The following is a 16,363-nucleotide window of genomic DNA, read 5'->3' on the forward strand; positions in this document are numbered from 1 at the left end:
TGCTGAGTAGCCCAGCTGCTTTACCCCTAGTGAGTAATTTTAGGCCTGCAATCCTTGACTCACTTGTGTAAACCAAGACCTTGAATCAAAGAGACAATGCCTTGATCAATGCCTTACTCTGATTTCTGCAATTGAAATTCTGCTTAACACAGCTGGAAAAACTGAGTTTATTCTAACATCTTCTGAAACTGTTTACTTTGCAGATGCCAGTTAAGCGAAATTGGATCTTACCACATTTTCTTGGGATTCCATTAAAATACCAAAGGTTAATACATGTTACATGAGTCACATGCTCAATACTTGTTTTATACATGATGCTAACAATGCAAGAACTTGCTTGTTCAACTGATCTAAAAGGACATGGAAGGGGATATATACAGGAGCCACATTCAGAGTCCTAGGCACAGGATATGTGGAAGGAGAACACACACACAGAGGGAATGTATTATTGACATTTACCACTAAATCCCACCCAGCATAGGCCACAGCTGCATTAGCCAGAATATTCTCAAAATGCAAAGTCCTCAGGGCTGTCATGAGGATTTTGGAGCACAAGTGGACTGGAGTGTCCATGCTTCCCAGGCATCTGTGGATCAGGACAGTGATTTACATGATGTGGGTGCTTCAATCCCCCTCTGTCATGCTGACCTAAAATGGCTCTAGGAGACTTAACTTCATTTAGGTTTCGTTAATTCCATTCTACATGGAAATGTGACCCAGTTCTTCTAGACCAGGGGTAGGGAACCTGCTTTGACTCTCAAGATGTTCCAGGGACTACAATTTATCCAGCCCCTACCACCAGCATGGCCAATTGGCCAATTGGCCCATGCTGTGGGAAGCTGATAGGGTTATCGGATTCCTGGTATCGACCCTGAAGTCCTGTTCTAGACAGTGCTGGATTTAACTATAGTTTTGGCATTAAAATTTAGGGAGCTTCCGACCAAGGTATATAATATTTTTCTGACATGGTCATAGGCCTTTCTTACACATGCTGTTCATAATGTACTGTGGTCTCTAAACAACCCACCAGTCATTTTCAGTAATTTTTCTTGTACTCCATTTCACAATAATGCTGTCTTAGCATTGTTTTATGTCCTTTCAGGACCTCCAGGATTTTTTTCCCTCCAGGACCTCATTGAAGTAGATTACATTTTGTGAACCCCATCTTCTTCTAGTCGGGGGGGGGGATTGGGAGGGGCCTCACAAGTGAAATAGCCTAGCACCTGTCTTCTAGGCTAACATTTTGGAAGGGTGACAGGTGCTCACACTCATAAGTGTGCATGTTTTAAAAATCTGAGCACTCACCGCAATCACAGCAGGATGAAACTCATCACAGCGGGCTCCCTGATCTGGAGGTTCCAGCAGCTGATCAATACCGTAAGCAATACCCACATTAAATTCCATATAGCTGTGTATAATCTTCGTGTTGTCTGTCTGAATATAGCCCTACAAGAATGAGAGAAATAGCAGAAGATTGTGTTCAAATCGGCATGTGAAGTTCATCCCATCCACCTATTGCTTCTTGGCCACTGTTGCCCAGGAAGGCAGGCTTGATTGCAATGTTGACATTAAAAGTAGCAAAGATTGAAATGTGGCATTAAAAGTAGCAACCAGCTAAAATCTTCTTATGCAGAAGAATGTGTGTAAAGCGATGTTTTAATGCACAACTCATACTTTGGACAAGAGGCTACTGTTAGAACAGAATAAAAAGAAACAGAAAGGTTTCTAATTGACAAAGGTGTTGGACAAGGATGTATTTTATCTCCCTATCTCTTCAATCTGTTTGCAGAACATATAATAAGGAAAGTTGGATTAGATTTAGATGAAGGTGGAGTGAAAGTTGGTGGAAGGAACATCAACAATTTGAGATATGCTGATATTATTATATTACTGGCAGAAAACAGTGAAGACTTGAAACAACTCCTGATGAACGTTAAAGCAGGAAGTACTAAAATAGTGTTACAGCTGAATATAAAGAAGACAAAAGTAATGACTACAGGAGAATTACACAGCTTTAAGGTTGATGATGAAAAAGTTGAAAGTTCTTCCAAGATTTTCTATTCTTTAGCTCCACTACCAAGTAAAAGGGAGACTGCAATGAAGAAATCAGGGGTAGACTGGGATGGGCAGCTATGAAGAATCTAAAAAAGATTCTTAAGTGTACAGATGTGTCACTGACAGGCAAGGTCAAGACCATTCATATTCCTCATTACCATTTCTACGTATGGTTGTGAAAGCTGACTTTGAAGAAAGCTGATTCCTTCAAAATGTAGTGTTGGACAAAGATTTTGGATAGCCAAAAAAGACAAATCCGTGTGTTCTAGATCAAATCAGAACATATACACACATGCCCCAAAACTAATAAGAGGGGGAAAAATTACCCATCCATATGTATGCAGACAATACAGGCACCCTTTCACAATCAGGAGTTGGGTTTAAATGAGCTTTAGGAGCTTAAAACAGTTAATCATTAATTCCGCAAAAACAAAGATAGTGCATTTCAGCAGCAAGTTTTAAAGATCTTCCTGACAGTTGAACGGGCATCTAATTGAACAAGTTAAATGTTTTAAATACTTAGGCATAGTATTCCAATATAACAAAAAAATACTGCCCATATTCAATCTGCAATCCACTCTGGGCCATTTTTAGATTTTTTATGACCAAAGGCAGTGTTTTTATTTGAATAGCCATCAAATTATAGTTGGCTAAAACCTTATCCCAACTTACGTATGGTGTTCAATTGGGGTCATACAGTAACTTTACTGGTGAGAGTTCAGCAGTGTTTTCTTAGGGCATTCTTTAATACCTCCAAATTTAAAGCCAAGGCTGTGCTTAGAAAAGAGGCCAGTCCACACAAGATAGAGACTAATTACAATTAATTACTAGTTGAAAATTCATCTAAATCCAATTGGACTAATGCCTCAGTTCCTCTCAGCTGCTCCATATTCACTATGGTGTACCAGGATAATAATAAAAAAAAACCTAGCCAAGATAAGTCTAGAACAATTGCTGGAAATAGGACTAGGAAGAGCAAAGTCTCTGGTCACTCAGCAATATTGAAATGTAGGATGAGACTGAACTTTTTCCTAACCCACATAAAGTTCGAAAATCATGGTCAGGCTTATCTCTTGCCCCTTATCGTTCCACCGTTCCTTTTTTCAGGTCTAGGTGGGCCTTCTTCAAAGCTCCAGATGCCCTACTGTCTGCTGTTCCATATGGAAAATTTCAGAATCAGCCTTTTGAGTTGTGGCACTGTCTACGTAATGATTAGATGATAGAGATGGTTTCACATATATTACTTCACTGTGAAGTACATATTGAAATTAGGATCTGTCTAATTTTGCCTCTGATACATAGATTTAAATATTCAAATCATCCTTCAGCTACTGACTAAATTTCTCCTTGATGATAAAGGTGCCAAAATTTCAAATTTTGTTCTCTTGTATGTAAAAAGTGGTATGATTTGGTCGGTGAGGGCCTTGGTTATATCCAGTGCTAAAATTATTATAGTTGCAGATAATGGACCTTTTGGCTGTCAATGATGTATATTTTATTGGGTCTATTTTATTACTTAAGATGTAATGTAAAATTTTCTTTTTATTACTGGTCTACAAATGTAAATAAATAATACTACTCTAATTTGGTCCTACAAATGTAAATAAATAATACTACTCTAATTTGGTCCTACAAATGTAAATAAATACTACTACTCTAATTTGGTCCTGATCATTTTAAAACATTGGCTTCTCTTTTGGAACTCATTTTTCCAGCCTCCTTGACTACATGTCCTCTAGCCACCCAGTCTCTCAGTGCCATAATACCCAATACATGTGACATAAGTTGGGACATAAGTGCCCAACCTTACTTGTTGGATGTAGAATCTGTGTAACTCATCTTGAAAATGTGTGCTGTGTGGCTCTGATTGCTGATAGGGGGAAGTAGTGGCTTCAGGCTTTCATTCTGCATCACTTTCATCAATGGAAACAGCTACAGTAGGGCCAAGGAAGGGGAAATTATTCCCTGCAGGCCCTTTCTATAGCATAGGAAGGAAGCCTGAAGACCCTCCTTCCCCTTGCAGCCTTTGGAGCCACACAGAGCAGCACAAAAGCTTCAAGGAGAGTTGCACTGATTCTTTGTGTAGCAATGAAGCAAGGTGGCCACCCTTGCCCAGACTCACATCACATGTATTGTATAATTGTCCCTCAGTCAACTTCTTTCTTTCTCCTCTACTACATTGCATGTAGGCCTTAAGGTTCCTCCTGTGTTTCTTTATGTACTGTAGCTGAAGAATGTCCACTTCCACCAAGTTGATGATGGCTATGGGCCTTTCTGCACAATTCATTTAAAATGTTTTGAGACAAGAAATAAAATGTTTCCTCCATGGAGTTCTGCACTGTTTTAACCCCAAAACATCTTATTTCCAGCCTCAAAACATTTTAAATGAATCCCCTTTTAAAACGATTATCTGGCTGAAACTTTTTGAAAGTGTCTTCTGTTACTGTGCAATCTACTAACTATATTTCTCATACTTCTCTGAACTTCCTCGGCATCATATTCTGAGCTCACTCAGTTTCCCCTTGCCTGTTTATCTGCCGCATTTCTCTGTTTGTTCTCTTATTTGGGGCAGGGGGAGCAAACTTCGAAGCATCGAGTATACAGGAAGTACAGAATGTAGCACAAGGTTGCGAAATATTGAAGCGTCAATTCAACACAAAATGTAAAAGGTTTTTTTTTTTTACAATAATGGGGCCAGGAAGGAGGTGAATGAGAACCAAAGTGGCAGGAGGGATTGAATTTTTTTTTACAAATGTTTTACAAACATTTTAGGAGAGTTGTGTGGAAAGGGTGTTTGAATCCCCCAGAACTGTTTAAGGGGCAGGGGAATTTCAGGCTATGATCCTATAGGCTTTTGTCTGCATCTTGTTAGAAAGCCTTGTGTGGGTATAAAGTACCACTAAGTCACAGCCAACATTTGGCAACCCAGTAGGTTTTCAAGCAAGAGACTAAGGCGGACTCCACATGGGCCAAAAATAGTGGTGTGAAAACGGTGTAAAATAGTTTAAAATGGTGTAAAAGGGTTTACACTTGTGGAGGAATTGCCATTATTACCTCAGTCAAAGCTATGAGAGTGCAGCAGCTTTCTAAATAATTTCCTGTCTTAGTTTTTTTTCTTGCTTCCCACTTGGCACTAGACAACAGTTAATTGAAGGTCACGGACCAGCTGCATGAGGTTTCTTTAACAATGGAATGTTTAGCATCCAACAAGAATCATGAGTCATACTACATGCTTGTGTTAATGGGTGATATAGATCACCTGAGGGGTAATGTTTTCTATAACTGCCTATTCAGGCTGGCTTAAACCTCTTTTTTTCGCTTGTAGCTGTTAGTTGCAACTATACTGTTCGTTGCTTAGAGCTTTAGTGCTTGCTTATGGAGTTAACATCTGTACTTCCAAGGATGTGTATTATGACTTGGTTTTTAATTGCTGGCCCTTCATGGACTGATTGCCTGCCAGTATTTTTTGTTTATTAAAGGACTTTGTAGTCAATAAAACCTTCAAAAGATATTTTAAAAGATTTTCTGTCTCCGAGTTGTGAGTATTCTCAAGGTCTTGACCCACGCAGAGAGGAGAGAAGTTATCTCTTCCTCTACAACACCATTTTCACACCACTGTTTTTGGCCCATGCAGAATCTGCCTAACAGAGGTGGTTTGCCACTGCCTGCCTTGCATTTCAACTCTGGTATTCCTTAGTGGTCTCCCATCCAAGTACTAACCAGGGCCAACCCTGCTCTGAGATCTAACAAGATCTGTCCAGCGATCAGTCATCCAGATCAGGGCAGAAAGCCTTGTAAACTACATCAGTTTGGGATTTAAAGCCTCATACTTACCGGACTGTTTTTGCTGCAGCTAAATGAGATAGTAGATCCATGCATAGTTGTTAAATGCAATTTATGCTGTATCAGAATGGAAGGAAATACCTAGAAACATGCAAAAGGAAGTAGCAATCAGACTATGAATTTTCAATTACACCATACAAGAGTTAACTTTTAAGAAATGACCACATGGGAAGAGAAACAAAAGCTACTTTAGCTTATTTTCCCATGAATTCAGCCACATTTGCTCCGGACAGTTCTTTGTCCAAACAGTGGAATCAGTGTAAGCCTATCAACCCATGAAATACTTTTTATCTAATTAATTATTTAAGATTGCATATTACCCACTATTCAGGACAGATGTGTTTCTGGGATACAGAAGCATAAAATAATTTATAGCAAAAGCTATCCCTCAGTGCTAAGAAAACTATAATCAATGTTTTCTGATTCTCTAATTGCAGCTGTGCACCGAAACCTCAGAAAAAAGAGGCTGGAAAGTCCTTATGTTGCTGATTAACATTTTAGCATTACTCATTAACATTTTCCTTCACCAGGTACCCATTAGTTGCTCGAGGGAATAATCCTAAGTAGATCTTCTCAGAAATAAATTCCATTTTATTCAATGAGGCTTACTCCTAAGAAAGTGTTCTTAGAATGGCAGCCTAAGTGCTCTATTCAGTTAAATACAGCTTGCAGCCAGACATGGATCCAGATTTTTTTTGCATGTTCTGTTTCTGTCAACTGTACAAGTGTGCATCCACCTCCATGCACAGCAGCACCAATAGAAGTTGCATTGGATCCCCGTAGGGAGAGAAAGGCGGGACATAAATAAAGTAAACCAATCAATCATGTGTTCTGTTGGATGGATGCCCAAGAGCACTTTGGAAAGGAGGCTTATATTTTGTTCCATTGCTCAGTTTACCTGAACACTTCTGATCATGAGTTGTTTGAGATATGCAGCCAGTTTGCTTCGGTGTTCTTTGTGGTACAGCCAATTCTTCCTATCCTCAGGAAGTGAATTAAATGCAGCATCAGTTGGCCAAAACATGGTGAAGGGTTGGTGAGTGGGTTCATTAATCAACGGAAGAAGTCCCGCCTCCTGCCCAGAGACACAGAACAATGTGAACGTAGCATGCCATAATAGCACATGTGCCATGAAATCATCTGTGTACAATCAGCATCTCAAACAAACAAAACAAAAAGCCTTTCAAGGAACTCAGCCACAATGATCTGAACCCACCAATCTGTCTTTTCAAAAAATGGCCTATCAAGTAAAAGAAATTAGACTTTACGGAGGTCTTTTAAAGGGAGTTTTTTGCTGGGATGGGAAGAATTTTCTGATGAATGACTCCATGGCTGCCCTTTTTGCGAAGTATACCTACACTGTAGATTTGATGTGTGAATTGCTGTTTGTGTTACAATTTTACTGGAAATTGGTACTTGTTTGGCATGCGATGGCTGTAGAAAATCAGTAACAACTAAATAATAAAGAAGCTTTTGATTCTACAAATACTCACATGTGACGACTCATGTGAAGAAATTCCTATCGATACTACAATCATCTTACACATGCCCCTCACAGTTATTCTGTTTGAAGCTGAGAGCAAGAGTTCAACACTCAGCACAATGCAGCATAAAAGGAATGAGCAGCAGCATTCATAAACACCAGCTCTGCAGCTAGCACACTGTTTACTGTAATTTATTATGATACTGCATATTAATGGCATATTAATGGCAAGCTACTGATGGACTGAAATTGGCAGCTACTTTCAATGGGTGTTCTTTTGATATCCATAAGTGTAGTTTGCAGAGAGCCAATTCAATGCCCCAGTGAGCCAAGTGGACATTCAAAGAGTCAAAATGGCAATGTGTGCAGCATTGCCTCCCACTATCTATTCCATGGCTGCCAGGAGACAGTCAAGGTAGCAGAGGAGGAGATGCTCCCACCATACACCCCCCTGCACTACTAGGCTCTAAGCCAGGTGACAGAGCACCTTTGCATCCTGCCTTGGAACATGCACAGGCACTACAGGAGGAGGCATATGTGTCCCTGTCCCTGCTAAGTTCCCAAACTGGAAGCCCAGGGGCAAGGATGACACAGGAGAAGGGCACGAGATAGAAAATACTGAGGAGACGGGGAGACAAAAAGGAGGCTTTGTCCTCTCCTAGAGAAAAGTACAAACATTAAAGGCTCAATGATTTGCCAAGTACTACCAATTTTAGGCTATCAATGTTTTGGTTTCAATCTTCTCAGTACACACACAGGACAGATTTCTTGTGTATGTTTGTATATCCCCTCATGGAAGGCTGTTGTTTTTCTTGCACTTGCTGGTGGGAAGTGCCATCCAGCGGCAGCCAATTTATGGTGGCCACAGAGAATTTTCAAGGCAACAGATATTCAGTGATGGTTTGCCATTGACTGCCTCTGCTTTAATGACCTTGGTTTTCCTTTGTCATTTTCCATCCAAGTACTAACCAGGACTGACCCTGCTTTTCTTCTGAATTCTGACAGGATCAGGCGACTCTGGGCCATCCAGGTCAGGGTGGCAGCTTCTACATTACCGTAAGGCAACCAAGGTCATGGAGTGTAGCGGTGGGTAGGGGTGGTGGCCAAGTTTGCAGATGATACCAAATTATGTAGGGTGGTGAGAACCACAAAGGATTGCGAACAGCTCCAAGCAGACCTTGATAAATTAGGTGAGTGGACTAAGAAATGGCAAATGCAGTTCAATGTAGCAAAATGTAAAGTGATGCACATAGGGGCAAAAAATCCAAACTTCACATACACGCTACAAGGGTCAGTGCTATCAGTCACAGACCAGGAAAGGGATTTGGGCGTCTTAGTTGATAGTTCCATGGGAATGTCAACTCAATGCATGGCAGCTGTGAAAAAGGCAAACTCTATGCTGGGGATCATTAGGAAAGGAATTGATAATAAAACTGCAAAGATTGTCATGCCCTTATATAAAGCAGTGGTGCGACCGCACTTGGAGTACTGTGTCCAGTTCTGGTCGCCGCATTTCAAAAAGGATATTGAGGAGATAGAAAAAGTGCAGAGAAGGGCAACGAGGATGATTGAGGGACTGGAGCACCTTCCCTATGAGGAGAGGCTGCAGCGTTTGGGACTCTTTAGTTTGGAGAGGAGGCGGCTGAGGGGGGGATATGATTGAAGTCTATAAAATTATGCATGGGGTAGAAAATGTTGACAGAGAGAAATTTTTCTCTCTTTCTCACAATACTAGAACCAGGGGGCATTCATTGAAAATGCTGGGGGGAAGAATTAGGACTAATAAAAGGAAACACTTCTTCATGCAACGTGTGATTGGTGTTTGGAATATGCTGCCACAGGAGGTGGTGATGGCCACTAACCTGGATAGCTTTAAAAGGGGCTTAGACAGATTTATGGAGGAGAAGTCGATTTATGGCTACCAATCTTGATCCTCTTTGATCTGAGATTGTAAATGCCTTAACAGACCAGGTGATCGGGAGCAACAGCCGCAGAAGGCCATTGCTTTCACATCCTGCATGTGAGTTCCCTAAGGCACCTGGTGGGCCACTGCGAGTAGCAGAGAGCTGGACAGATGGACTCTGGTCTGATCCAGCTGGCTTGCTCTTATGTTCTTATGTTCTTATGAGTGTGAGGTGCCTGATGACAGTGGGCAAATTCTCACTGGTGATTAATCCTGGGATAGTCACCTGAACTATCCAGGTTTCCTTGAGATCTCCTCACAGCCGAACCACGAAACACAGATCAGTCCTGTTCAGGCACACACCCCCCCCCCCACTTATCGAGGGATTTTCCTGGACCTGCTTGTATATGTACCTTTTGGGGGGAAAAACACTTCAATGGGAGCTAATAGGAGATGGGGGCTACACATTGAACCAAACTTCACCAAGCCTGGGTAGTATCATCAGGAGGGTCTCCTAAAGATACTCTGAAATTTTGGTGCTGCTAGCTTAACAATTGCACCCCTGACAGCAGGCACCCCCAAAGGGGCAGGCCTAGGTGTCTTCACTAGAAACATGCTGCAGTGAGGATGTTGGAACCTGGATGAAAAGGTGCCGATCCTTTTGAAACTTGGTTGTATCCAGATTAAATTTTCAGTGGGAATTCGGCCAATGTGACTCATAAAATAAGAACCACATATAGAGACATGACATTACCCTCTTTCATCAGAACAGGGTCAAGGCAAATATTCTCCCCACCCCAATAGCCAATGTCTCCAACTGCTTCACAGCTGGAGAGGTAAGCAGCGAGGAGGTGGAACTAGCTTAACCGTTAGTCAAGATTACCAAACACCAGGTGGGGCATGGGTTTCTTCCAAAATTACAATTAACAGATCACTTTCCCTGAACGAAAAGGCAGCTTCAGAGGCTAGACACTGTGAGCTCCCTCCCATACCCAAATGCTACTTTTCCCAGGCATCAACCCCAAAGTTAGCAATCTGCAAGGACTCCTAGAAGGGCAAGAGCAGCTATGAAGCCTCTACAAAACCAGTAAACCACCTCATTTATCCCAGGTTTCCAGAGTGATTTATATAAAACATTTTCTGTTAGAGACAATTGTCTCAGATTCCAAGGGCCCTTCTGCACATGCAGAATGCATTTTCAATCCATTTTCACAACTGTTTGCAAGTGGATGTTGCTATATACAGCTGCAAAGTGCATTGAAAGTGGATTGAAAGTGGATTAATCTGCATATGTAGAAGGGGCCTGAGATTTGCTAATCTGTATTTTTAGAATCCAGAACCGAATTCCCAATCCCACTTAAACCCCAGTATTCTCAACTGCATGTGGAAGTTATACTTTCGTATTGTAAGGAGACATTTCATTACAAGGACTGCAGCTCAAGAAGTTAGTTAATCTACCTCTAAAAGTTTGCTGTAGATTTTGTATCCATAAGCTTCTGCAACTTCTGTGATGGATTTCTGAAAAACATAAATAGTATCATTAGAAGGTAAATTTCTTCTTCACTGAGCAGATGTCTAAAACTGTTACATAATCATGTAGCTTTCCCATGTTGGACTTAGTTATATCCCCTACAATTACAATGCCATGACAATGACTACAATCATAATAGAGATGACTCAACTATAGCATGTTATATATTCTACTAATCATCAATTATCACAAAGACATTTTACCTATTTGGTCACATGTGTAAGCCCTTTTCAGGCAATGTTTGTGCATACAGGGAGAGTGTAGTATACACGATCCTTCTGGTTCATTTTGTCCAAAAGGGGCACTGCGCAAATTTTCAGCCTCAGTATGCATGTACCTGAAGTCTGGAAAATCAGGGTTCTGAGGTTGGAATAATCAAGCATCACTTCAGAAAAATGATGGTTATGGGTACCAGAAGCATCACAGCTGAGACTTACTCATGTCAGAAGGTCAGGTCTTGCCATGGAGAGAATGGAAAGTAAAAGCAGGGCTTGAGGAACTATGTCCATACAAGAAATCTTGCTGTGACAGACATTTGCCCCCACCATGTAGCAGATGCCTTGTGCGTAATCAGCCATTATGAAAAAATATTAAAATCTCGATATCAATTCATTTGCTGCATAGAAAATTGTATCAGTGTCAAAAACTGAATTTTTGTACTGAACTACTTCTGTGTTTTAATTTTTAAAAATTAATACCTCATTTAAAATAATTATTTTTTAGACATACCTCTGATAGATTGGATGAAACATCATGATTCTGCATATCATTTGGAATTAAAATCTTATCAATGAAATGTATAACAGCCTTTGGTCCCTCGAAGTCACTGTCAATTATTTTCACTTCCTTATTTAAATATATACTATCCTGGGAAAGAAAAACATAAAGCACATTCCCAATAAGAGACACCTTCCCAAAAGTACAACATTATTATGGCCACATATGTTCAACATCCTTTTGTGGTTCCTTTGGATCAAAAGTCCCTTAAGAAATCACAGGAGTGAAAAAGTACACTGCAGATTTGTCTTGGTGGACATTTTTGACTGTTTACAGTCAATTTGTATTGTGAGGAATCGAGGCACTGCCTCTTTGCTTGCAACTACAGATATTTTCCTTCCTGTTCTTTCCACACTACTTACTGTAATCTGTGCAAAGGCAATAACTTTTCAGAGACTTGAAGATGATTTTGAACATTTGCCACTGCCCATGGTATACAAAAAACCCATGTGTTTTTCCCAAGCCCACCATGGTGAATGCTAATAAAATCTTACAGGGATTTCTTGCACATTTAGTAGTACCTGGAAAAAGCCAGAACTACCACCTAGGTGACCATCATGGTTGGAAAAGGCATGCATATAGTTGTCACAAGCGCCAGTTGGTTAGTGGTCACAAAGTATTAGTGAGGGGTAACATCTTGCAAACATACTCCAATGCCTACAGTTGGGGATTCTCACATCCACACATTGCGAAGTCCTTGTATTTATATTCCAAGTGTGATTGGAATTTTGTGTCTCCCAGATGCACATCAGCATTTTTCAATTTGTAACCAAAGCACAGAGGGAGAAGTGGCTTTAGCCTCTCTCTAAAGCCTTTAGCTTTAGCGTAGTGTAGTGGTTAAGAGCAGGTGCACACTAATCTGTAGAACTGGGTTTGATTCCCTGCTGTGCCACTCTGTGGAGGCTTATCTGGTGAACCAGATTAGCTTGTGAACTCCAATACATGCCAGCTGGGTGACCTTGGGCTAGTCACAGTTCTTGGGAGCTCTCTCAGCCCCACCCACCTCACAGGGTGTTCGTTGTGAGGGGGGAAGGGAAAGTAGACTGTAAGGCCCTTTGAGTCTCCTTACAGGAGAAAAAGGGGGATATAAATCGAACTCTTCTTCTTTTTCTTTCATCATGCTGTTTTCACATCTCCACAACACCCAAGGGAGCCAGGATTTGCTCCATTGTGAAATGTATGTGCAGCCATGTAAATAACATGATTTTCACAGTGGAACCAATAGCAGATGCATATGGAAACAAAAAGAGATGAAAAAGGTGATTTTTTGTTTTTTATTCCAGTCAAGCAATGTGAGACCAGAGAATCGAGCTGAGACAAATTTTCCCACCATTCTTGGAATTATAGGAAAAATGTTCAGTAACACCACATTCTTTGGGGAGTCTTTGTGGGGGACTTGGGGGCAGTTTTTTAAAGCAGAGGGAACACATTTTCAGTGTAGCTGCAGGTTCTTCTCCTTAGGCTCTGACTAAGTTTTGCTCCATTTGGGAGCCCATTACATTGGACCTCCTGACCTGATTTTTACCAAACCTGGGAGTTCTTGTAAGGAGAGGCACCATCAAATATGATTCCTGTACCTTAAAAATAGTAACCCCAAAGTCCCACAAATTTTTCCTATGGAATTTAATGGACCCAATATTTTTCAAATATTTGAAAAAGGCAAAAAAACCCATATTGGTGAGGGGATTCAGCTTTTTATGGACATTCCCAAAAATATTGGATCTATTAAGCCCAAATGTGAAAAATACTGGGGGGAAAAAGTGCACACCCCTGGTTTTTCCCTGCGGCAAGGTTCCTCCTTTTTTCTTCACAGCATTTGTACAATTATTGAGTGACTGAAGCAGGACTGGGGCTAGTGCCACTATTCGCATAAAGCAAACACTGCTCCCCTTGTTCCTCAGAAGTAGTCCTATCTAAAAGCTGTAGTTTGTCCTGCTGTTTACTATCATGTTAATCTATTCAACTAGAGGCTACAATACGGATTTGAGTCTAGTTACCACTGGCAAATCTAGTGTGTAAGGGGAACAATGAACATGCAACATGGGGCACTTATGCAAAAGCATGCACGGAGTAACATGGAAATGGACTAGTAACAGTGGCATGTACCTCTTTTGTAGAAACTTGTATTTTGTGTCCGGATAGAGTTGTAATGGAATCAAGCAATTCCAGATCATTTGACAGTAAGCGCTGGCAGATGACTACGTGATAGAGAAGGAAATCCTTGATGCTACCCTTTTTCCATTCTAAAAGCTGTAGAAAGGATAGTTGTACAAGTCAGAGTTTGGTATCTTCCCAGAGCTCTTACCAAAAGCCAGGTCTATGAGATAACATTAAGTGAACTGAAATTTAAGCCACTATTACTTCTCCTTTAAAAGGAGTGGATGAACTACCTACCATATTTCACCTGCCTCTATCATCAGACCCAATGATGAATACCAGCAAGCATTAAATAAAGTAATGAAGAAATTACCCACATATGTACAGGAACAGCATTAGATGGATGTACCCAAGGAGTCTTTTCCAGGAATCTTCTATCTATTAACCTAAATACTCAGACCTGACAGCCTGGGGCGCCCCATTATTCCAGGTGCTGGCAGAACCACAGTACAGCAATCTGGCTGTATGGACTGTGTCCTCAGACCATCAGCACCCACAGTTATTTGTGAGACACTGCTTACTTCCAGAAGAAACTACTTATAACCAAGTTTTGCCACTGATTTCACCGAGAATTACTTCTGATTCGATGACAATTGTACATTATGTAAATATATTAATGGCTGACTTAGAGTACGGTTTCCTCATCTCCTACCCACTAACACATGTCCTGCACTTTTATCAATGATGTTTTCCACATCTGAACCCATGGAAAGGAAACTCTCAAGAGGTTCAGCAACATTCACTCCACCACCAACCTGAGCCTGGACAAATTCACAGATCAAGTCCATTTTCTGGACCCTGCTATAGAATTACATGATGGACATATAAGTACCATTTTATACTAAAAACCCAAAACATCAACAAGCATTCAGATATCACTCTAAGTATATGATAAACCCCAAGGCCTACAGTCAAACATTATATTATGATTACTTTTGCTCCAGTGCCTTCAATAGAAATACAGAGCAAATATTTTTGCTCAATGCCTTCGTTTCCAATGAAATGAAGGTGATTTCCTCACTGGCAATTAAACCTGGGATAGTCACCCGAAATATCCAGGTTCCCACAAGATCGGCTCACAGCTGAACCATGGAACACAGATCACTTCTGTTTCTGGTGCTCCTCCCCCCTTTACCACAGGATTTTCTTGGACCTTCTTGTATATGCACCTTTTTGAAAAAACACCCTATGGGAGCTAATAGGAAATGAGGGCTACACATTTGAGGGTCCATAACATTGGCCCCCATGAACCAAACTTCACCAAACCTGGGTGGTATCATCAGGAGAGTCTCTTACTGATGCCACCCAGATTTTGTGAAGTTTGGTCCAGGGGGTCCAAAGCTATGGACTCCCAAAGGAGGTGCCCCCATCCCCCATGGTTTCCAACGGGAGCTAATAGGAGATGGGGGCTACACAGTTGTCCACCTTGTCATCAATGATCTACACCCCACCCTGGCATTTATACACAAAAGAACCATTAAATGAGTTCATGTTTATCTGAAGTCATGTGCAGCTTGAGGATTTGTTCTCATTTGGTTATCCGCATGGTCACTCCCAGCGATCCTTACTGAGTCAAGCATGCTGGGCCAAAGGCGGGGAGGGGAGGTCTGATGGAAGGGACTCTGGACTGCTGAAACAATTACTTTTTTCATTTTTGTTACACAGAATTCAAAAAAACAGTGCCACTTAAAGAACGGAATTATACTGAGTGACTGGCAGAATGGCATCTCAGAGCACTGCTTACTGTGGTATTATCCCACTGGAAATCGACAAGCGGCACAAAAAAAGTATAATGTCCATCTTTTGATAGGTCGATAATGTTATAAGCCTAGACAAGAGAAACACACCCAGAGGTTAAAACAAACACAACAAAGCAAGATTTATACTTTTAAAATAAATTAATGTCCGTCTTATAATAGTAATTTTTACACCTACCTTCGCATACTGAAAGAACTGGGAAACAGCTTCTCTGGCAACAGACTCCTCCTAAAATAAGAACTCAAAACAAAATAATGGTGAGTCTCTGCTTAAAATCCCTTATGATCAGGATCTCATTGAAGAACAGCCTTCCTCATTACAAAAATTACCATCTCATTTTGAGGAAATATAAGGACCATTAAGGTTAACATAAAGATTGTTATATCTTTATAGCAATAATACTATAATGCAAACAGAATAGCAGTAATATTACTGTTATCTATTTTTACACACAGATACACACCTATAATTCTGAGGGTTTTTTAAAATCACATTTGTATCTATTCCTTTTTCCAAGGAGATCCATCAAGGTGACATTTCATCCTCATAAAGATGCTAAGTAAAGAGAGAACAGCTTCCCCAAGAAAAGTCAGAGAATATATTGGCTGAGCAGGACACCAAAATCCCAATCTAACAATCGACCCTAATGGCACTCTGCTCCTATTGCACTGATCATTGGTCTTAGATGACGTTTTTTCAGCTCATGAATATTTTCCTCACTGCAATTTCAGCCTTAGTTTATGAAAACGCTCCCGTAATCAAACTGTAATGTGAAAATCAGATGTCACAGTGCAGTGTGGACCAGAAATTCTCAGTCTAGAAATATCCAGCAAGCCAAAATGGGGTGCTGTGGCTT

At 40.8% G+C, this 16,363-nt stretch overlaps 1 protein-coding gene across 5 annotated transcripts in view; it reads right to left on the bottom strand.

The window, feature by feature from the left end:
• STAB1 (stabilin 1) overlaps nt 1-16,363 on the bottom strand; it is a 127,254-nt gene that overhangs the window by 20,152 nt on the left and 90,739 nt on the right. For all 5 annotated transcript variants that reach the window (XM_048491299.1, XM_048491296.1, XM_048491298.1 and 2 more), the window contains 9 exons: nt 15,685-15,735; nt 15,494-15,577; nt 13,699-13,842; nt 11,545-11,682; nt 10,743-10,802; nt 6,797-6,973; nt 5,890-5,979; nt 1,306-1,446; nt 338-397 (listed from right to left, as the gene is read on the bottom strand). In XM_048491299.1, coding sequence (XP_048347256.1) covers nt 338-397; nt 1,306-1,446; nt 5,890-5,979; nt 6,797-6,973; nt 10,743-10,802; nt 11,545-11,682; nt 13,699-13,842; nt 15,494-15,577; nt 15,685-15,735 — 945 coding nt within the window. The remainder of the gene's footprint in view (nt 1-337; nt 398-1,305; nt 1,447-5,889; nt 5,980-6,796; nt 6,974-10,742; nt 10,803-11,544; nt 11,683-13,698; nt 13,843-15,493; nt 15,578-15,684; nt 15,736-16,363) is intronic.

This window comes from Sphaerodactylus townsendi, linkage group LG03, assembly GCF_021028975.2.
Source record: "Sphaerodactylus townsendi isolate TG3544 linkage group LG03, MPM_Stown_v2.3, whole genome shotgun sequence".
NCBI lineage: Eukaryota > Metazoa > Chordata > Lepidosauria > Squamata > Sphaerodactylidae > Sphaerodactylus > Sphaerodactylus townsendi.